Here is a 24034-nt window from a genome sequence, read left to right as displayed (position 1 = left end):
AGAATCTACATAAAAGAGCAAAGCCCGAGTACGGACAAGAAAACCTGCCCTATCAAACGTAAAGACTTATTATAAAGCTATACTAATTTTCTCAAGTATAGCTGGGGATACTGACTAGGCAGGTACAACATGGTGAAACTCCACCTCTACTAAAAATATAAAAATTGTAATCCCAGCACTTTGGGAGGCCGAGGCAGGCGGATCACAAGGTCAAGAGATCAAGACCATTCTGGCCAACATGGCGAAACCCCATCTCTACTAAAAATATAAAAATTAGCTGGGCGTGGTGGCATGTGCCTATAGTCCCAGCTACTTGGGAGGCTGAGACAGGAGAATTGCTTGAACCCAGGAGGCAGAGGTTGCAGTGAGCCGAGATTGTGCCACTGCACTCCAGCCCGGCGACAGAGCGAGACTCCATCTCAAAAAAATATAAATAAAATAATAAAATAAACAATAAAAATAAAAATTAGCTGGGCATGGTGGTATGCACCTGCAATCTCAGCTACCTGAGAGACTGAAGCAGGAGAATCGCTTGAACCCAGGAGGTGGAGGTTGCAGTGAGCTGAGATTGCACCACTGCACTCCAGCCTGGGTGACAGAGTGAGACTCTATCTTAAAAAATGTATATATGAGACACAAGGTGTAGACCATAAAAGAAAAGATTATACATCTGGCTACATTAAAGTTAAGAACATCTGGTCATCAAAAGAGGAGCACGAAAACAGGAGTCACGCCTGGGGCAGGCACATGTGCAATGCGCACCATCAGCCGGGGACTCGCAGCCGGCACCTATCATTCCTGCAATCCATGAGGAAATGACAGCCCAAGAGGAAAGAAGGACAAACAGTGAGTAGGCACCTCAACACAGAGGAAATGCAGAGCTTTATAATCAAGGGAATGCAAATCAAAGCCACATGAGACGCCGCTTTACAGCTCCCAGACTGGCAAACAGTTTAAAAGCCTGGCAAGCAAACCTGGAGACAGGCACAAGAATGTTCACTAGCGCGTTATTAGTAATTGTTTAGTGGCTCTGTGCATGTAGCAATAGATTATACAGAGTTAAAATGAACAGACTGCAACTACCAGTAACCTCATGGATACGTCACTGAAATAACATGAAGTGATTAAAAACAAGCTGCAGACAACTGTGTTATTAAGCCATTTCTATAAAACTGAAGAGGCAGCAAAACTGATTGATACACTGCCACCGGATTCCAACTCTTCAGACACTTCTGGTTCTGCAGGGGTGTGGTGGCTGCCTTGCTCTGAATAGTCTCCCTTTCCTGGAAACCCCACAGAACACCAGCCAACAGTGAGGGATCACACCAGTCTGTGCCCCTTTGCTCAGGGATCCTCTACCTCACTGGTCCCGAGCCATCTGTCCTACTGAGTCCAGCTTCTTGGGGAGCCTCTGCCCTGTTCCACGATGGCAGGGGCTTCTGCCCACTGCTTCCCAGACCCTCCACAGGCCTGAAGCTGTCCTCACGGCAACACCATTCGAGCGCACTCGGTGACCGTGGTCAGGATGAACTCCATGAGCAAGCGCTGCAGAGATCGTGTGGCGCAGGCCACACAAAGCCCCAGGGCCCAGCTCTGCCGCAGGCCATGAGGCTCCTCTCCCTGGAGCTGCTGTTCCTTCCCAGGACTGGGTGGGCTCGGAGTGTCACTGCCCACTGCCTGCCTCCCTTCCTTCCGCTGGGGACAGACAGCAGTGGGATGCTGGCCCCAGGATCCCCGTTTGCACAGCATGATGGCCAAAGCCGCCCTTCGTAGAGAGACTTACATCATGGGGCCTTAGCTGTGACCCTTCTACAATTCTCCAGATTTTTTTTCACCATCTATTTTAAAACTTCCTCTCATTGTACTGGAAAAGCAGCAGTAAAATCTATGTGCTGAATCTGAAACTCTCCTGGCCTGCAATCCATGGAGCCTGCCATTGGCTACGCTGTGTGAACAGTTTGTTTCCAAGGCCATCTCTCACTGACTTTGTTCTTAGTAAAATAATTTTTACTTTTTCTCCAAAGGAAGTTTTTTTTAAAAAGAAATGTGTTCGTATTCCCATCATAAGAAGTTTAAACAACACAAGATAAAAATTCCCTGAATTCTTTCCAGTTTTCATTCACTACCTCTGAGATAACTCCTATTACCCATTTGGAGTGTTTCCTTTCTATTTTTCCATATATTTACATATAAACATATTTACACTTTAAAATGTATAGACTTATTTGAGGAGTGTTGGAATTTTTTACACAAAAACAGGATATTAAGTATATATGTTTTTTTGACTTGCTTTTTCCACTCAGTGTGCCCTGGGGAGCTTTCCCTATCAGTAATGTATTGATCCGCTTCTAGCCATTCCTGCAATAACCAGTCTCCCCTTCTTCCACAAGAATAGAAATCTTAGCTAGACACATGGCTGTCCAGCTCAGGACTACATTTTCCAGCCTCCTTTGCACTAGGCAAAGCCATATGACTGAGTCTGTCCAATGAGACGTGTGTAACTTCCAGATTGTGCCTCCACCTCCCTCTTCCTGCTGATTGAAATGGGGAAGTGAAGCTAGAGGAGCTATCTCAAAATTCAGGGCAAAAGCCCCATGTGGAGAGCAGCAACGACACAACAGAAGGCACCCTGGGTTCCTGATGAGGGTGGAGCCTCCACACCAGCCCTGGAGGGTTTACTCAAACTATCCTTCTCTATACCTAAACTGCTATTATTTTAATTTGTGCTATTATAGCATAGAAACTCATATTACTTTTAAATGAGTGTATGCATCCTACAGTTTGGAAACACTACATTTTTCTTTACTCCATTGTCAATAGACAATTTTATTCAATCAAAAAAATACTATGTGCCTTCTAACTGCCAGGCACTGTTCTAGGTGCCATTGTTGCAAAGCAGGCTGCAGTAAAGATCCTGGATCACAACTTTCAATGCCTTTCGAGTATAGGTATCTTCTCTCCCTGACTGAAGGGAGGGAAGGCAAGGAGGAGTAGCCTGCAGACCATTCTCTCACTTTACCTGGGGTTACCCCAGCAAAGAAAGGTGACCTAATGAAATCTCCTTGTAAACTTGCTAACGAAAGACCCCCTGTCAAACACAATGATATTTGCTAGCGGGAGAATCCTTATCTGTGGAATGCTTTCATCAGGATGTATCTGGGGTATCTAGGATTGCTCACAGTAAATAAACTTGGAATCCTAGGAGTTACGGAGTATGATTCCTGAAAAATGTCACATAAACTATGCAGCTCTCAGAGTATAAAATGGAGATATTTCATGGTCAACAGCTTCCTCCATGTGAGTGATGTGAGCACGTGCATTTGCTTAGAGACCTCCCACGTGAAATCTGGGCCACAGCATGTTTTCCTCATGCAGCTTTCCTCATGCAGCAAGAAAGAACCAGGCAGTGTAACTGGCAGGTAACTTCTCTCTGCTTCTATGAAGCTTCACAATTACATGTATCCTAGAAATTATTAGGAAGCTTGATACGCAGTAAGATCACTGACACCCAGAAGTTTAATCTAACAGTTTACCACTGTGTTCTCTTAAATAGAAAATTTGTTTTAAAAAGCCAAAATAATCGCTTCTCTTTCTCCTTCCTCAATTAAATGTAATAGACTGAAATTTTACATTCATGGACTCAGGTTTGTAAGAAATTTTACTTTAAAACGTACGTTTATTTTATATAACCCAGTCTGATTTTCTAACACTAAGCCAAAACGACAGCTGAGCAGATTTAATTCCATCATTTCTAAGTAAACCGTGAAATTACTTGTCCATCAATTCTGCTCTTTCGTGCTTCAGTGGCGTCATGTTCAGGTCCTCTCAGTGTGCCACACTGTCCCCTCCCTGCGGTTTCAGTGGATGAGGGGCGTTTGTGTAACTGCTGCTCTGGCATCACAGGGTGAGGGCCCCCAGCCTCTCAGGTGTGACTTGTCTTGGTCCTGTGCTGATCCCATCCTCCCACTGCTACTCATGTATCTGTCACTGGGCACATGTTGAGCTATTATTCATGACTTTGGCACTGGCTCCTTTAGGAACAGACATGGCCTCAATCAATCCCAAAGGAGATCCTGTTACAGGCTGAAATGTGTTCCCCCACAATCCAGATGTGTTGAGATCCTGACCCCCATACCTTAGAATTTGATCATATTTGGAGACAGGGCCTTCACAGGCGTAATTAAGGTGAAATGAGGTCATCAAAGTAGGCTTTCGTCCATTATGACTGCTGTCCTTATAAGAAAAAGATTAAGACACAGAGGCACAGAGGGAAGACCATGTGAAGATACAGGGAAAAGACGGTCATCGGCCAGCCACAAAGAGGGGCCTCAAAAGAAAGGAACCCTTGACAGCTGACCTCAGACACACTGCTGACATCTTGATCTCAGACTTCATCTTCCAGGACTCTGAGAGAATAAATGTCTGTGTTCCAGCCGGCCAGTCAGTGGAAATTTATAATGGTACGTGAGCAGGCGAAAACTGTCCACACTGCACCCTCCACAGCAGGCCCCTCACCCCATGGCTGGTCCCGGTGTAGACACATGAGCACATTCACCATGGTGTGCAACACACCCTTTCAAGCCCTGTGACCCCCTGGGAGCCCAAAGGAACTTCTCATGCCACTCAGAGTCATCCCCTTTGCCCTGACCCCACTCCCACCTTCTATGGGGCAGTCCCCCTCCAAATTCTAAACACACCAAGGAAAACAGGTCTCTTGCAACCCTGGGTCGCAAACATGAGGGCAGCGTCCATCAGGCCACCATGGAACTCAAAGTGGAATGTGAAGGCTTCTCCCACCCCCGACCCCCTGGTGCTCTCCAATTATCCTCTTCTCAGCCCACAGCTCAGGCTGTTTCTACCAGGGAGGGCGGGAGCACTGATTCTTGCCGTGTGCATCTCGGTCTTCCTGCCTTTCATCTGAACCCTCAGCTCTTCAACCTGGAATCCAACAGCTGAACCTCTTGGCCTGACAACTTCCCCTTGGGATAAAGGTGAGCCCGTGACCTCCCATCCAGACTAGACATGGTTAGTAGACAAGGGGGAGGAAAAGTCAGGCCAGGTGACAGATCTCAAATGACCATTCTGCTCACAGAGCTGCCCACACACTCCATGACCTTGCTTCCTACAGGACACAGTCACATGCAGTTTGAAGAACCAGGGGCCGGGCGCAGCGGCTCGTGCCTGTAATCTTAGCACTTTGGGAGGCTGAGGCAGGTGGATCACAAGGTCAGGAGTTCAAGATCAGCCTGACCAAGATGGTGAAACCCCATCTCTACTAAAAATACAAAAATTAGCCAGGCGCGGTGGTGGGTGCCTATAATCCCAGCTACTTGGGAGGCTGAGGCAGAGAACTGCTTGAACCTGGGAGGCAGAGGCTGCAGTGAGCCAAGATCGTGTGGCTGCACTCCAGCCTAAGCGACAGAGTGAGACTCCGTCTCAAAAAAAAAAAGGAACCAGGGCAGCCAGGTCAAAAGTGTTCTAGGTTTACAGGAGAAAATTATAAACAAATACTCCCAATACAGCTCCTGCTGAGTTTGCATAAGACCCTAGAATAAGAGAAATCTCGCTGCCGTCTGCACTATTACTTAATTGCAAAACGATTACATCTATACCTGTATCTCTCTATCCGAACTGTTTCTATAATATATTCTGTCTTAGTCCACTTGCCATTGCTATAACTGAATACCTGAGACTAGATAATTAGAAAAAAAAAAGAAATTTATTCATTCCCGTCCTAGAGGTCAAGGGACTACACCTGGTGAGGGCCTGCTTGCTGGTGAGGACTTCTACAAAGTCCCAAGGTAGCACAGGGCATCACATGCCAAGGGGGCTAATGAGAGGGAGCTAAACAGGCTCTCATAAGAGACCCACTCTCTATTTTTCTTAGATATTATTAAAAATTATTTGTTTAAATGTATGGAGTACAAGTACAATTTTGTTATTATACATGCATAGGCTGCAAAGTGGTGTAGTCTGGACTTTGAGGGTATCCATCACCCAAATAACACATGTTGTACCCATTAAGGAATTTCTCATCATCTACCATCTACCCCCCCCACCTGTCACCTTTCTAAGACTCCACTGTCTACCATTCCACTCTCTACATCCATGGTCAACATCATTCAGCTCCCACTTATAAATGTGAACATGTGGGATTGTTCTTTCTATATCTGGCTTGTTTCACATAAGACAGTAGCCTCCAATTCCATCCATGTTGCTGCAAAAGACAAGATTTTATTCTTTTTATGGCTGAATAGTATTCCATTGGGTACAGACGCCACATTTCCTCTATCCATTCATCCACTGATGGACTCAGGTGGATTCCATACCTTCGCTACTATAGATAGTGCTGCAATAAACATGAGTACGGGTATCTTTGTGATATATGATTTCTTTTCCTGTGGGTAGATACCGAGTAGTAGGACTGCTGGATCCAATGGTAGTTCTACATACTGTTTTCCATGGAGGCTGTACTAATTCACATTCTCACCAACAGTGTATAAGAGTTTCCTTGACAACGTCTATTATTGTTTGACTTTTTAATAACAGTCCTTCTAAGACAAGATGACATCTCATTGTGGTTTTAATTTATACTTCTCTGATGATTAGTGATATTGGGCATTTTCTCATATGCCTGTTGACCATTTGTATCTTCTTTTGAAAAATGTCTATTCATATCCTTTAAAGCCCAATTTTTAATGGGGTTATTTTGTTGTTGTAAGTCGAGTGCTTATATGTTCTGGATATTAGATCCTTGTCAGGTGCATATTTTGGAATAATTAATATCATTAAAATGACCACACAGTCTGAAGCAATCTACAGATTCAATGTAATCCCTACCAAAATACTAACATAATTTTTCACAGAATTAGAAAATGCAGTTCTAAAATTTATATGGAACCAAAAAAGAGCCTGAAATGCCAAAGCAATTCTAAGCAAAAAGAACAAAGCTGGAGATGTTACATTACCTGACTTCAAATTATACAAGGATATAGTAACCAAAACAGGTAAATGATATTAATTATTCCAATCTGAGAACATGGATGTTTTTCCGCTGGTGTGTGTTATCTACAATTTCTCTCATCAGTGTTTTGTAGTTTTCCTTGTGGAATTCTTTCACTTCCTTGCTTCAATTTATACCTAGGTATTTTATTTTTGTAGTTATTATAAGTGGGACTACTTCCTTGATTTCTTTCTCAGCTATATCATTATTGGTGTAAAGAAACACTCCTGATTTTTGTACATTAATTTTGTATCCTGCAACTTTACTGAATTTATTTATCCAATCTAAGAGGATTTTTGGTCAAGTCTTTAGATTTTTCCAGGTATAAGATCACATCTAGCTGGGGCGGTGGCTTACGCCTCCCAGCACTTTGGGAGGCCAAGGCAGGAAGACTGCTTGAGCCAAAAGTTTGAGACCAACCTGGGCTACACTGTGAGACTCCATCTCTACAAAAAATTTAAACATTACCCAGGCATGGTAGTATGTGCCTGCAGCCCTAGCTACTCGGGAGGCTGAGGTGGAAGGATCACCTGAGTCCAGGAGTTTGACGTTACACTGACCTAGGATAGCACCACTGCGCTCCAGCATGGGTGACAGAGTGAGACTTTCTTAAAAAAAAAAAAAGGTCACGTCATCAGCAAAGCGAGATAATTTGACTTCCTCTTTTCTAATTTGTATGCCTTTTATTTATTCCTCTTGCTCGACTGCTCTGGCTAGGACTTCCAATAACATGTTGAATAGGAGTGATGAGAGTGGGCATCCTTGTCTTGTTCCAGTTCTCAGAGGGCATGCCTCCAGCTTTTCCCCATTCAGTATGATGTTGGCTGTGGGTCTGTCACAGACGGCCTTTATTATTTTGAGATATATTCCTCCTACGGCTTGTTTGTTGAGGGTTTTTATCATGAGGGTTTTTACGGTGCTGAATTTTACCAACTGCTTTTTCTATGTTTATTGAGATGGTCATATGGTTTTTGTTCCTAATTCCGTTTATGGGATGTATCACATTTATTGATTTGCATATGTTGAACCACCCTTGTATCCCTGGCACATAACACATCATGGCATGTTCTATTTTTGATGTGCTGCTGGAGTCAGTCTGCCAGTATTTTGTTGAGGATTTGTACATCTATGTTCAACAGGGATACTGGTCTGTACTTTTGGTGTTGTGTCCTTGCCTGGTTTTGGTACTGGGGTGATACTGGCCTCACAGAATGAGTTAGGGAGAAGTCCCTCATCCTCCATTTTCTGGAACCATCTCAGGAGGGCTGGTACTAGTTCTTTGTGAGTTTGGTGAATTCAGCTGTGAATCTACCTGGCCCTGGGCTTTTCATTGTTCGGAGATGTTTTTGTCACTGATTCAATCTCACTGCTCGTTATTCAGAATCACCCCCTTGATAACTAATCCACTCCTGTGACAACCTATCAAGGATGAATAGATTAATGGATTCTGTCATTCGTGAGGACAGAGTCCCCATGACCCGATCACCTCTTAAAGGCCCCACCTCCTAATACTGTTACACTGGGGATTAAGTTTCAACATGAGTTTCAGAGGGGACAAACATTCAAACCATAGCATATCCCTATTATGCAGCTTTTAATCTATATAATAAATTTAAAAAGTCATCAAATTTACTAATTGTTTTATGCCAAGGTTCATAGCAAATAAATCAAAATAAAACTTAAACTGCATTTCTGAACCAAGGAATCCTATCCTTTACCCTCCAAGCATGCCTAAATCACCTTTCAGAAAACTCCTCCCAAGAAAATTCCCACTCTCTATTTGAACTCCAGCTGCCAAAAATTCATTCATTTTCAATTTTTCCTCTTTGGTAGATTTGTTTATAACTAGTTTAAAATATTTTGACCAAAGCACTAATTTCTTTTATATACAAAGAGCTCTTACTAATCAATAAGAAAAAGGCCTACAATCAGGTAGAATAATAGCCAAGGTACATGAATCAGGAGTAGACAATAAAAGAAATATGTATGGTCAATTAACATACAAAATTGCTCAATTGAAGAAATTAAATAATACCATTTCTTTCCTCTCAGATTGACAAATAAATAAAACACTGATAAAACTCAAGAACTACATGGGTGGGAGGAAAAGGGTCTCTTCTCCAGCCACCGAAGATGCTGGAAGGGATGAAGGCCAAAGGGAAGGAGGTGGCTGGGGCCCCCGCCACCACACAGCCATAGGAGGCCAAGAAGGGTTAAGCAACGTCTGAAGAAAGGCCTAGGAATTTCTGCACTGGATAGGAAGTCCAGCCCTTACAGGGACCTCACCCACTATGTCAAAGCCCTGCTGTGCCAGGCTCAGCAGCAAAGGGCCCTCCTCCATGAGTGGCTGAAAGCGTCTCCTGTAACTGACCGGTTCACCCAGGCCTCAGGCCACCAGGCAGCCACCCAACACTATACGCTTGCCCACGGTACCAACCAGAGACAAGCAATAGAAGAAGCAGACCGTTGGCCTGGGCTGAAAGACAGCACTGGCACAGGGGATGTCCCCACTAAGAGACGGAACATGTGTCCTTCCAGCAGAGGCTGATGCTGTCATGACCTTGGTGGAGAACAAGAAGGCTGGGCCGGTGGTGATCACACATAATGGGAACCCCACTGAGCTGGCTGTCTTCCTGCCTGCCCTGTGTCCTGAGACGGGGGTTCCCTACCGCACTGTCGAGGGGAAAGCCTGACTAGGGCATCAATCCCACAGGACCAACAAGTCTGCACCACTGTCGCCTTGTCACCTTCACGCAGGTTAACTCGGAAGACAAAGGAGCTCTAAGCTGTCAGAAGCTATCAGGACCCACGACAAATGCTACAACAAGATTCACCGTCACTGGGTATTCCAGTACACCCATAAGGTATTTCTCCATTCTCCCATTCATGGTCTTATTCTGAGTAAGAAACAGTTTAGAAGGAGCTCACTCCTGTAAGTCCTCCCTTCTGTGGACAGTGGTCCTCAAGTGCTGTGGTCTAAGGACTCCTGGGAGTGCATAAAAATTACTGAGGACCTCAGGGCACATTTATCTTTGTGGGTTTCAAAGATTTGTGGGTTTCTTATATGAGTTTAATTCTGGTATGAGAAACTGACGTTTCTCATACCAGAATTAAACTGAGGAATTTAAAAATATGTATTCATTCATTTCAAAACTACACCAATCCTTTACATATCATAAATAACATATTTTCATTTTTAAAATTTCCAAAATCCATTATATGGAAATTTTAAGAATTTGGGTGCTGTTACTCAGCCAGATATTTTAATCAATTAACACAACTTTGAATCAGTTTGCAAAGACATTGAATTAAACACACTTGCCTTAAATGAAACACAAGGCAATGATTTTTGATGACAGCAGCATTTCGAGAGCCTGAGTTCTCTTTGCATCAACCCCTTTTGTTAGTCACAGACCTGAATGTTTATCAGCTTGTGCTGTTACAGACATTCAGCCAAGACAAAGAGCAAACTACACGAAGGGAATGCCATCCACTGACACGCATCATTTCATCCACTTCAAGAATCTCAGACCCTCGGCAAGTCTACAAATACTCAGCTCCCATTCCTTGCTCCTCCCCAGAGGAGGGAGAAGTTGACAAGGGCAAGTCGACTCCAGATCATCACCTGTGTCGGAGTGCAGGAAGTTAAAGCTTTTCATCTCACCAGGAAGAGGTCAAAATGCTAAGCAACAGGGGGTCTGGCTCATTCATTCTCCCAGCTCCCCAGGAGCAAGTGGCCACTGGGGGCAGAAACCTGGGCTGAGCTTGCGGACAGTGGGATTGGGATCAAGGCGGCAATGACAAAAGCATTGGGAAAGGACAGCAATGGAAAATCTAGGGGCAGTTTGGACACAGAACTATTGGCCTTAGAGACCAACTTGTGACTAGATGCAGTACTGTATTTCTTCTAATAGTCAGCTTTCTTTTTTGCATACAGATTAAGAAAGGCTGGTGCCAGTAATTTAAAAGGGAACCAGTAATAACTGTGTAGAGAGAACACTGAAGATTCTTCTAGGCTAAGAGCGAGTGCCTAAGCCAAGGACACCGTGAGCAGGCTCCCTCCCCAGGCCTGGGCCTCAGAGCATGCTGCACATACACACCTGAAGCCCACTGGAGAGAGGAGCTGACGGGGCTGTCCAAGCCAGAGCTGCTCCACAGCCGCAGGAAACCCCGCCCTGGGGTGCAGGCAAGCCAAGGTGGGCTCAAAAGGAGAAGCTGGGGGGGAAATGCCTTTGGGGGATGTTGAAGAAGGGAGCCTACAGATGCTGTGTAGCCAAACGGGCACTGTGCCAGGCACCAAGGCATTTCCTCTCAGCGCCAAAACCACCCTGCTATGCCCACCTTCTGATCCTGGCACTGGGCCCTGAAGACCACATGGCTCTCTTGCCTAGGGGCTCGGTGTTCAGCGCTGGGCACGGGCACTGCTTCCCAGGTGGTGTGGGGTGGACTGGTGTGCGAGGGTCCCACATCATTTTCCTGGGGACTGGGGACAGCCACCACGGGTCAGCCACCAATCCTCACCCAGGAGTTGTTTCACTCTCTCACAGCTGCGATGGACTCACGGTCCTGTGAGATAAGGCCCCTGCTCTGAGCATCTAAGTCTCTCCCACGTCCGCTTTTCCAGAGTCAGCCCCTAATTACTGCTGTCTTTCCTGTCTTTTGGCCAGATCCTGACTGATTCCACCTGAGTTCGTGCAAAGTAAAGCCCTGAAGTCCCCATCACACTAAGAATTCAGAGTCACGTGAAGCTCACTGCCTGGCACGGCTACACCCTCCGGGGCCTCCTCTGCTCTTCCCCTCCCTGTGCCAACTCTGCTTCTTCTTCTAACTTCCAGGCACTTCCTGCATCCCTGCCGGCCCCTCCTTCCAGCAGAGGTGGGACCCTGCTCACTGTGGATGGTCACAGCCACCTTCAAAGCCCTGCAGACCTGCCAGGAGGGATGTGGCCACCTCGTGACCCCTGGAAGCTTCTGCTGCTCTAATGGAGGAGGCCATGGGATCAGACTGACCTAACTACGCAGGGAGGCCCACTTGGCAAAGTAAACAGCAACAGATAAACTTCAAGAGATTACAGGCAGAAACCCATAAACACAACACGTCACTACCTATTTATTTTTAGACGAACAGTGTGTCATGTCACATGATGAAAGCCACTCCAAGTCACATACAGGAGCATCTCTGTGGGAAGCGACACGGAGTGCCAGGGCTATCTCAAGTGCCCTGTGACTGTGGGCAAGTCACCTGAGAGCCTAATCTCAATCTCCTGGCCTGATGGCCTCAGGGCTCCTATCAAGGTAAGGATGCACTCTGCAAAGCAGTGACCTGTACCGTTATTTCAACCCTGATGACATGCTGGCTCCCTTATGCTCTGCTCCAGTGTAGGTGGGAACAGCCAGGACCCTCCTCTTCACTGCAAAGAAGCCCAAGGCTGGCATCATGACCCCACCTATCCCACCCCCGTCACCTGCCCCAAGGAGCAGTCCATTCACTGGTGGGATGGTGACGACAGCATTATCTGTCTCTCAGGTCCCCTGAGGACCATAAGCACCACTGTCAATCATCTAAAGCAGCATCATGCTCCCCACTGTCCAGGTCACTTTGAACTTCAAGGAGAAAGCAGGTGAAGGTGCTCTGTAATCCACAAAGAACCACGTAAACACCAGTGAGCCTTCACTACAACACAGCAGTGGAGAAAACATAGTTTTAAATATGTATTCAAAGAGATGAAGAATCTCCTGGTTCCAAAGAACATTTTCACCACTTTCCAGGGCCCTTCACGTCCCCATCCCTGCCCAATACAAACAGCCCACACTGAGGCCAGCTCCCTGGCAGTGGTCCTGCCCCAACACTGACGGGTTCCATGCGGAAGTGAGGCGAGTTCCAGGGCAGGCAGGAGGGCACCTCCCTGAGAATCCAGCCCACGGGTCAGATTAAGAGACAGGGAAAGACAGGGCAGCAGCACACACAGCTGCAGAACAACTCCTCTAAGAAGGAGGCTGAAGCTGGGCACGGTGGCTCACGCCTGTAATCCCAGCACTCTAGGAGGCTGAGGCAAGAGGATCACTTGAGCACAGGAGTTCAAGACCAGCCTGGGAAACATGGCAAAATCTCATCTCTACAAAAAATATAAAAATTAGCTGGGCATGATAGTGCGTGCCTGTAGTCCCAGCTACTCAGGAGGCTGAGGTGGGAGGATCACTTGGGCCCACAAGGCGGGGTTTACAGTAAGCTATGACTAAACCATTGCACTCCTGCCTAGACAACAGAGCCAGACCCTGTCTGCGACCCTCGCAAAAAAGAGGAGGTTGAAAATCCATATGATTACAAATGTTTTAACAAAATTCTATGCTTAGATACATTAAAATGTTATTGGTGATCATTTTGAGGAGACAAAAACCAGAAATCTGCCCTTCATCCATTTTTTTGTTTTTTTTTCAGAGTCAGAGTCTCGCTCTGTCACCCAGGCTAGAGTGCAGTGGCTACAACATAGCTCATAGCAGCCTTGAACTCCTGGGCTCAAGCGAACCCCCTGCGTCAGCCTCCAGAGCACTGGGTTACAGGTGTGAGCCGCAGCATCTGTCTCCTTCCTAGTCTTTAAATGCTCTCAGGCACCGTATTGCATCATGGAAAACACTAGTCCCAGGAGGGGGAAAAAATAGAAATGTTCACCAAACACAGCTTCTCTTATACCCCGGCCCTGCCCACCCAGCCAGCAGCCTCAGCAGGTCTTCTCAGGATAGTCTCAGGATGTGAACTAACACAAAAAATGTGTCTTTACATCGTAAATGGTGCGAACAAAGGAAGCTAAGTGCTGAACCCCTCACCTGTCACAATGGCCCTGGCTCCAAACAGAACACCTGACAGCACAGCCCCACACAGCAGCACCGCCTCCTGCTGGACGAAGTCCTTCCAGAGGGTTCCCTGCACCCAACCACACAGGCGCAGCCCCACACAGCCCTGCACAGCAGCACCGCCTCCTGCTGGATGAAGTCCTTCCAGAGGGTTCCCTGCACCCAACCACACAGGCGCAGCCCCACACAGCCCTGCACGGCAGCACCGCCTCCTGCTGGATGAAGTCCTTCCAGAGGGTTCCCTGTTTTGCCCATTTTCTCTCTTTCCTGCTAGAAACTTAGCTCTCAAAGGAAGGCAAGGGCCCCAAAGGGATATTGATGGGTCCAGGTCTTTGGGGCAGCACTACACACCACTAGGTACCCCTCGGTGAGCAGGAGGCATGCGGCATCCCAGGCCCACTGCCAAGTCCAGCTGGCGTTTTCCACATCAAGATATCCCCTACGGAGGAAACAGCATGAGGAACCAGCTCTCAGTGCTTCAAGAATATTCTCGCCTCAAAAGGGATTTGGGACACAGGGATGAAGATTCTGGGGTCAGACCTAAAATGGGCTTCAAGGGGCTTCAGGGACAGAGCAAGGGAGGAGCAGGAAGGGGAGGAAGGGCCTTATTCTGAACTCTAAGACAACAATTTCCCTCTCGCCACCACCTATCCTGCCCAGATGTCCCACCCAGGACCATCCATCAGAACCAGAACCAGCACCAGAGACTCAAACAGGGCTGGGGGCCAGGGGTCCCAGCAAGACACAGTCCACAGCCCAGAGGCAATGCAGACACCCTGTGATGGCCACAGAGGCCACAGGGCCAGCCAGAAGGAGCCAGGACCTGCACCTGGTGACTGGGAGTCCCCTCCCTGTGGCTGCTAAGTTAGAGGCCAGGGCTCCGTGCTAAGTGGCTCCTGGCAGGCTTACCTTTTTATCTTCCTTAGTCTTTCGAACATTTCGATGGGGACCAAAAATGTTTTGCATTCCAAAGGCCTTCCTGGACCACTCCCTCTTCGGGGCACTGCCCTCTACCCTGTAGCGGTCCGCGGGGATCTTGCTCATGGGAGGGGGCAGTGTGCCACAGTTGACGCTGGACCAGCCGTCAGTGGAATCCGTGTAAGACTCCTGGTCGCTGGTGTGTCCGCACTGCCACTCCCGGAGCACATGGACTGGGAGCCAGCGCTGGTTGAAAGCAGAGCTGGCACCCACAGTGCCCCTTTTGGAAGGGGGGACTGAGCTCCTCGAAGAAGTTGGGGGCAACTCCACAGGAGAGGCCGGCCCCAGGTGCTTGCTCAGGTCCCGGAACCTATCAGTCTGATGAGCAGCCTCAAATGGGGGGCTCCCCTCGGGGTCCGGACAGAAGGGCGCAGTCCAGGGAATACCCCAGGGCTGGGCACCTCTCCCGCCCACACCGTCCCATGCGCTGCCTCCAGGGCCGTGCCTGCTCGAGCTCCCACCCAGGTCCACCACAAGGACCCGGTTGCTCTTCTCCTCCTGGTTGAAGTTCCCAATGCCGCTGTCACTGTTGCTGCTGGTGCTGTTGTTCTGCTGGGCGTCGGCGTCCCCATCCAGAAAGGCGCGGGCCCGCATGCCCTCAATCAGCTCGCCCATGTCTCGGTACAGGACAGAGATGAACTGCAGGACGGGGAGGGAGGATGCCGGGAACTCCAGACAGCCATTGGTGTCGGGGTCAGCCGTGCACTCAAACCCAAAGCGCCGAGCAATGCCTTGGTGGATCTTGTGATGAAACAAGTCTGGGTCCACCATGAACACATGGCAGGAAGTCCGCAGGGCGCCCTCTTCCTCCTGGGCCAGGCTCCCGTCATCATTTGTCTGCATGGTCACCAACCCAAAAAACCGCCTGTCGTCCGGGCACACGGCACTGAAGGCCAGCTTCTCAGCCGGGTACTCGGCCACCACCCCGGCCTTGTCAGTGCCCAGCTGCACACAGTCATGCATGATCTTCATGGTCACCAGCGAGTGGATCTTCTGCTCTGCCCGCAGGCGCCGCATGCAGCCGCGGATGGCCTGCAGGCTGTCGGACTCCAGATTGGAGCTCGTGGAGGGAAGCTCAATGGAACCTAAGTAGCCCACGATCATGGCCACGTTTAAAATACTTGCATCCAATGCAAAGTCGTCATGACCTTCGAGTCCAATACTGAAAACTGAATCATCATGAATAACTTTGGATATTTCCTCCTTAGAAAGCATGCTGGGGTTTGGGTTATTTACACTTTCATGTCCAACATCAAATCGTGCTGCGGCTGACTCCGAAAGGGATCTTTGTTTCAACCTCAAGGGCTCTGAGCTGCTCGCAGAGAGGCTCGGGTTTTCAAAAATCATATTGAAAATCCCCCCAGACTGCAGTTCCTCCACGACTCGCTCTGCTCTGTTTATACCCAGTGCCTTTGAATCCAGCTTGGGCTTCAGCCAGCCTTTTCCTTCATACAGTCCCCCTTCTTCATCACTGGAACAGGACTCGAAGTGGCCGATGCCTTCAGCAATCACCATGTGCAGGACGCCAGAGCACTTCCCAATCAGTTTCACTACATCTTCATGAGACGCTTTTTTCACGTTGATTTCATTGACTGCAAATATCTGGTCTCCAGCGCGGAGGCCCACAAAATCCGCAGGGCTCCCTCTCATGACGCAGCTGAGCACACAGGGTGCCTGTCCCGAAAGTGTGAATCCGTAGCCGGCCCTCCCCCGCGCGACCTCCACGCTCCGCACCCTCAGGGGCGTTGGCCCAGGCAATGGGCGCTTGGCCGCCTCCCCTGCTCTATACATTCTAATGAGCTTCCAAGACCAGGAACACGTCTCATTGTTCCCGCAGAGCCATATTTCAGGGAATGCTTGATGCTACCATGTCTTCTTCTTGGAACAGTACCCTAAGAAAGAAAAACGAAGAGCTCATTATTAAAGATTCCATATTTCTCCACTGGTCACTGGTATTACCTAAACACGAAAAGATAATTCATAATAAAATCACCACAGAAAGAGCCTCTAAGTGTCTATATGCAATAAATCTTAAAGGCAGGCTAAGAAACTTCCTTTCGGAGTAGACAATGTCTCCCTTAATTGCCACCTTGTTACTACACCAGTTCCTGCCAGGGCAACCCACCGTGGGCGTGAGGGTGCGGGGCTGCTTCTCCGCGCTGCTTCAATACCCTGTTTTGATAGAAGAGCCCATTGCTACTCAAAGTGTGGTCCATGGACTGGCAGCCTGTCTGAAAGCAGACTTTCAGACTCCATGCAAAACAAGCACACTCAAACCCACGTTTCACAGGATGGCAGAGTCCCAGTGTGAGAAGCAAGGCCTGCAGGTTCAAAGGCACCTGCAGAACACCGAGTCTAACCCCTCAGTTATCAGAAATCCCCTCATATAAAGTTTTCCCTCAGGAGAGGGGGCACCTAATATTCCCTGACCCTCCCACATTAATTTATTTAGAATATGCTGTGTGGGAGAAAACACATTAGTCTGAAACAACCTCAGTCAATACTGCAGAGGCCACCCAACAGGCTAGATAAAAAACACCATGTTGGAAATAGATGCTCGGTGCCGCAAAGAAAAATTTGCACTGAGACAAAGGATCTTTCATCAATGCAATTTTTAATTCTTAGACTGCAGGAGGGGTACTCCCAGTAGCCATCGTGCCACGAGAATACAAAGAACAAAGGGAATACACACAAATGTATTCTTTACGAATCTGGGGTTGTCCTTACTGCTGTGTCTGATCTCCACTGGCTGGAGCCAGACCTCACAATCTAAACTAAAACCCGATTGGCTAATCACTTAAAACTTTTCTAAACAGGTAAAAGCAATGGAGAGCTGGGACATGCCTGTGAGCACGTCCAGCACAGATATCTTGGTTAAAGTACAAGGACATAGAGTATACTATGTGCCTGTAAGCATGACATGTTTAACAGCTACATAGGAAACTTTAAAAAGGAACTTTTCTACTTCTCACACACTACCAAAAACAAAGAAATGTTATATTAACTCAATTCTTCCAGGGAGTATGACTTTAAAAGTATTGATTGTCAGCCAGGTGCAGTGGCTCATGCCTGTAAGCCCAGCACTTTGGGAGGCTGAGGCGAGTGGATCACCTGAGGTCAAGAGTTCATGACCAGCCTGGGCAACATGGTAAAACCCCCATCTCTACTAAAAAAAAAAAAAAAAAAAAAAAAGTACAAAAATCAGCTGGGTGCAGTGTTGCATGCCTGTAATCCCAGCTACTCAGGAGGCTGAGGCAAACAGAATCACTTGAATCTAGGAGGCAGGGGTTGCAGTGAGCCGAGATTGCGCCACTGTACTCCAGCCTAGGCGACAGAGCAAGACTTCACCTCAAAAAATTTTTAAAAACTAAAAATAAATGTTGTGTTTGTCACTGAGGACAAACTTGTCAGGAGTCCCCAGGACCACCCCTAGGCCAGTGATTCCCTAGGATTCCCAGGACTTAGGACAGAGGTACAATCACAGCTGAGATTCATTACAGCAAAGGATTCAATGCAAAATCAGCAAGGGCAGAGGCCCATGGGGCCATGTCCCAAGGAAACCAGGCTTGAGCTTCCAGAATCTTCTCCCAGTGGGGTTGCGCAGGATGCACTTAACTCGCCCCACAGTGAGCTGTGACAGTGTGCATGCAGTGTCATCACCAGGGAAGCCCACTGGAGACTCAGTGCCAGGGTTTTTACTGGGGGCTGGGCACATGGGCACCCTCTGCTGCCCAGGCTCTGGACTCATAGAGGGAAGGGAAGGCAGGTTCTCAGCATAAACCCTGTTGCCCACACAAGCAGCTGAGCACAGGAAGCCCCTCCTCAGTGAGGGTGGTGGGCACTGTCCCGACATCAGCCAGGGGCCAGCCTTGCACAGAGCCTCCCTCAGGATATAGTCTCGGGCCTGCTGTGTGGATCTCGTCTGCAAGACTCTTTAAAGATCATTTTAAAAAGCAATACAGTAAGTGATTATGTTATGAAGATGTAAAATAGAATAAAAGGTATATTTTTTAAAGAAATAATTGTTTTAAAGTTATTAGAAGAGATTTTTGTGTGTTGGGATAAAGCTTCCGGCAACAGGATCGTAAACAGATTCAAAGTAATATATACACACAAAAGCTACAGAACTAGATGAAGTGGAAAGGCCATCACTAGGAGACTCCAAAAGTGGCTTCAGTGACAAAACGCAGATATACAACATGCGTACTTCATAAAATTATGTTTTGATACAGAAGAGTAAAAAATGAATATAAATTACTACATTACTCAATAAGTAGTACTGTATTAGTAATTTAAATATTAGGACTGGGCATTTAACTATTTAATGTTCATCACTAAAAAATCAATAAATAAAAATAAAAGTTGGCCAAGAAACATGTTTGGGGACCTTCTTATTGGATCTTCTTAACGGGTGTTGACAGGCTAGCTGATGGCCCCGATACACCCATGTCCTAATTCCCAAGCCTTTGGATGGCTCCTTCCATGGTCATCCATGGAAGGGACTGCAGAGGTGATCGCGTTAAGGCTCGTAAGATGGGGAGAGTATTGGGTGCACTCATGAGAGGCTGTGGTCAGAGCCAGAGGGGACGGCCATGTGAGGAAGGGTGCAGAGACAGAAGGGATTCAAGGACAGGGCTTGAGGCCAGGCAGGCAGGCAGGCGGCTGCCTCCAGAAGCTGCAAAGACCAAGGAAACAGACACAAAGCCACCAGAGGAACCAGCTCTGCCACATCTGCCATCAGCCCGGTCACACTGGCTATGGACCACAAGGCCTCTGAAAACGCAGGAGGATGAATGCATGTTCTCTTAAGCCCCCAGTTTGTGGTAATTTCTTCCAGCAACCCCAGGAGACAAATACAAGGGGGAATCCCTTTATCGCGGGCGAGCGGAGAGGGGAGCAGAACGTGTGTGAAATGGTCTCGCTAAAGCACGCTCAGAAAAGCGTCTGGCTTGCGGTAGATGTCACACAACAAAGCTGCTGCTGTTACTGGTTACGGCAACTGCCAGCTCTCACTGTGAATGACCCCAGGACAGCAGGTCATGACAGAATGGCTCCCTCTCGGAACAGGACACCTCTTGGTTCTCTTCCAAACAAGAACAGATGCTGCCTCAATGAATGACGTGCCCTCCCAGTTTATCCGCACCATCCGCCTCACGCTGTCTGACATAATGGTGGATAACAGTCTTCTATGCAGTCCCTCAATTTTTCTACTAGACTCTTATCATCATGTGCCTCTGCTTATTAAAAAGAAATGGTTTGTAATTCATGTAACATCTTATGATCTATAATCACATTCATTTCATCATTTTTATTTTTTAGAGACAGGGTTTCACTCTACTGCCCAGGCTGGAGTGCAGTGGTGCAGTCATTGCTTGCTGCAGCCTCAAACTCCTGGGCTTAAGCCATGCCAAGCACACCCCCATACTCAGCTAATTTTTTTTTTTTTTTGGAGAAAACTGTAAAACCGTATTGAGATATTTTAAGTCATGTATCTAATATGAAACCAATTTGAGCTGTTTTAGCTTGTCTTTGTTGAAACCTGTGGCTGCCCTTCACCTCCTTCTGGCAATTTAAATTGCTCTGATTTTGGCAGAATCTTCCCCGGACATCAGGACCTCCTTCGCATTCATGCCAGTCTTTGAGGCGGCTCCCAGAGATACGCTTCCCAGTCAAGCGAGAATCTCAGCAGCACTGGGTCTTTCTCTTTCTCCCGGCCAGGTGCGGGGCCCTGTCTTTCAGGCAGCGGTTCCTCTTGCTGAGGCTGTTCATCACTGGCTCAAGCACAGGCCCAGTCAGCTCAGGAGGCTGCAGAGACTGACCTGGTCTAGGCCTATATGCTGATCTTCCTCGCCAACTCCTACTTCACACAGCTGCTTCTCAGTAGTGGGGAAAGAGCCCAGAACGCAGGAACGCAACCCTCACACCCTCACAGGTCCACAATGTTCACCACGTGAGCGAAGAGGGTGAGGGGAAGACACCCAGTGAACCTTGGCTAATTTTTTAATTTTTAGGTAGATGTGGACTCACTATGCTGCCCAGACCAGTCTCAAACTTCTGGCCTCAAGCAATCCTCCTGCCTTGGCCTCCCAAAATAATCACATAAGTTCAGCTTACAGTTTAAGTTTTCCTTAAACTGTATCAATTAATAATAAAGCTAGCAGAACAGACAGTGAAATTTAGGAGACCACAGGGCACTGGATTCCAAGTGAACTTGTACTACAGCATCTGGGCTACTGGTGAGAATGCCAGTTTCCAGGTCGGCTGCGCCTCCCAGAGACTCTGACTTAGTAAGTCTGGGGCAAGGCCGGGAAGCTCCACCTACCCCTCGCACACCCTGACTGGAGACCATCTTACCCAGCCTTTTTGTTGGAAAAGGGAACACGGTCTGGCCAGAAGTAGTTGATCCCAGCCCTGAGGCACAGATGGGCTGTGACGCAAAGGCCCCACTTGCCCCCCAGCAGTGCTCAGGGACACTTAGCCTGTGTGGTATGGTGACTGATCCCCCATCAGGTGTCACCCACCACACCACACAGGCTAAGAGTCCCTGAGAAGATATTTCTGGGACCAGAAGTACTGTGGATTTTTCTGATTTTGGAACATCTGTATGTACTTAATAAGATATGCTGGGATGAGACATCCAGGTCTGAACATGAAATTCATTCATGTTTCATATACACATTATACACACAGCTTGAGGGTAATTTTGTGCAGTAGTTTTGATAATTTTGTACATGAAACAAGGTTTGTGTACACTGACCCATTAGAAAGCAAAGGTGTCAGCTGGGTGTGGTGGCTCATGCCTGTAATCCCAGCACTTTGGGAGGCCAAGGTGGGTTGATCACGAGGTCAAGAGATCAAGACCAACCTGGTCAACAGGGTGAAACCCCATCTCTACTAAAAATACGAAAATTAGCTGGGCATGGTGGCGCGCACCTGTAGTCCCAGCTACTGGGGAGGCTGAGGCAGAAGAACTGCTTGAACCCAGGAGGTGGAGGCTGTGGTGAGCCAAGATCGCGCCACTGCACTCCAGCCTGGGAACAAGAGCGAAACTCCATCTCAAAAAAAAAAAAGGAAAAGAAAGCAAAGGTGTCACTAGCTCAGCTTTGCCTGTGGTGTCACATTTGCCTTGAAAGTTTTCCGATTCCAAAGCATCTGGATCAGGGACGCTCAACCTGTACTGTCAATCCTTCACTCATCATTAAAACTCATGGTGTAAAGAGGATGACAAAACAAAGCTCCTGGTGATCTAGAAATCAATACTGCAGCCATGACACTTCTCTATCCCTTTCCAAAGTTAAAACCTCGTATAAATGCAGTCCTATTTGGATCAACTTCTCCGCTCATGCTGGGCAGCACCCCAGACCTGCAGGTACAGAGAGGGGTCCTAGCCCTGAGTGCAGCAAGGCCGGAAAGACCAAACCAGCACCCGTCAGTGTTGACTGAACACAACACAAAGTGAGAGAGAGGCCGCCCTACAAAGGCGGAGAGTCTGGGGCACGGAGGAGGAGAGGAGAGCGAGGGACAAGAATAGCACGACAATGGCAATCACGGCCTCCAGGCCTATGAGCTGTAATAGCAGCTGCCACTGCCAGGCCTTGCCATGCAGTCCCTGACATCCTCAACACCATTGCTCTGAGGGAGGCTCTGTTACAATTCTCGCTGTGCAGATGAGGGAGTGGAGGCACAGAGAAGCTAAGTAGCTTGTCTACCAGCACACAGCCAATTAACAGTAAAGGGGGACTTGAACCAGGGCTATTCTTGGCTTACCCACTTACGTGGATTCATAAAGGAAGGGTCTGACACAGCAAGACACCACACCACCTTCTCCAGCTGGGACCTGCCCCACAGATGCCCACCCACCTCACACCCCCTACAGTCATCACATCCCAGCAGCCTCCCCCACCACTACCTCGAAGTGCCCATGGCTGCCAAACACCCACCTGGCACTTCCTCGCCCACCACACTGGGGACACACATCAGACAATCTGACGCCTGCCCTGCAAGACATACCCCATGTAGATCCGCACTGGTCATCCCTGCATCTGGCCACTCCCACCATTCACCTGAGGAGCCCTCCAAGTCCCTGGCCATTCTTCTGAGACCTTTCCTGGACCCAGACCAGCCTGGACCTGCCTGCCCTGGACACAGCAGGACACGGTGCCAAAGTGGGTGAGCTGGCAGATTCTGGAATCACCAAGGCCACTTCCCGGCCATTTTGCTGGATCGCCAGTCAATATCTCTCCAGGATTCCCTTCCTGGGTGCAGTGTGGACTGGAGACAGTCCTCGCCTTAACTGCCCCAGCTCCTCTCCCCTCGGTTCCCCTCAGAGGACATCTAACATTCCCGGGCCCCAGTTCCTCTCCCCTCGGTTCCCCTCAGAGGACACCTGCCATTCCCGGGCCCCAGCTCCTCTCCCCTCGGTTCCCCTCAGAGGACACCTGCCCTTCAGCGGTGTCACAAGTGCCAACTGCATGTGGGACCCTGCACAGGCTCAGGCTGCAACATAAGAAAAATAATCCCTTCAGGAAGACCTCTCAGCCTGAGACAAAGGGCCTGGGAGATGACAGGTGACCTGGGACACGACAGATGACAGCATGCTCCTGAGAGAGCAGCCACCACTTCCCAGAGCTAAAGGCAGACAAGAGTCTTCTAATGCAAAGGACCTGCCAAGCCCTGAGCAGGGAGATGGAAAAAGTCCCTCAAAACTTTCAGAGGAAGAAGACAAGTCTTACACAAAGGCATAAGAATCTGCTGCCAGACACCTGAGAACACAGCCTGCAGGTGCGCGGGCCTCAGGCAGCCAGGTGGTGGCTGGGGAGAGCATCACAGGCTGCACATGCCATCCAGGGCACGCAGCGCCATGGGCCAGCTGTTCTCCCCACACACCTCGCACCCTGGCCACCTGTGGAAATATGGATGAATCACTCATCCCTCTCCAAGACTTACAGTCAGCAAACAGGGAGGGTGCCAGACCCCCACCTGCAGAGAGGGGAGTGCTGAGCCAACCCGCTTCACATCTGACTCTCTCTCTCACCCAGGGCACAGCTTCTGACCAACACCAGTTGTTGAGATCATCAGGTGTCTTTCTGTTCACGTCCTGAAGTGCACCAGCCCTGTCTGGCCCAAAATTGGGGTGCTGCAGGCATGGGAAGGAACACAGCAGAAGCAGATACACAATTCCCCAACCAGCTCAGGGCCAGTG

The 24034-nt window shown here is 48.4% G+C and overlaps 1 protein-coding gene across 7 annotated transcripts in view; it reads right to left on the bottom strand.

The window, feature by feature from the left end:
- RGS12 (regulator of G protein signaling 12) overlaps positions 1-24034 on the bottom strand; it is a 160237-nt gene that overhangs the window by 118953 nt on the left and 17250 nt on the right. For 6 of the 7 annotated variants that reach the window (XR_004261552.1, XM_032254025.1, XM_032254026.1 and 3 more), the window contains exon 2: positions 14764-16724. Coding sequence is in view for 6 of the 7 variants with exons in the window: in XM_032254025.1 (XP_032109916.1) it covers positions 14764-16623 (1860 nt within the window). In the remaining variant the exon portion in view is untranslated. Of the gene's footprint in view, positions 1-762; positions 1505-14763; positions 16725-24034 lie in introns of those variants that run through there. The other variant, XM_032254030.1, reaches the window with a different exon arrangement.

The sequence above is a fragment of the Sapajus apella genome, unplaced genomic scaffold (assembly GCF_009761245.1).
Source record: "Sapajus apella isolate SASKATOON/1434 unplaced genomic scaffold, GSC_monkey_1.0 scaffold85, whole genome shotgun sequence".
Taxonomy (NCBI): Eukaryota; Metazoa; Chordata; class Mammalia; order Primates; family Cebidae; genus Sapajus; species Sapajus apella.
Note: the sequence above shows the minus strand (reverse complement) of the source record. Positions and strands in the feature narration are given on the sequence as shown.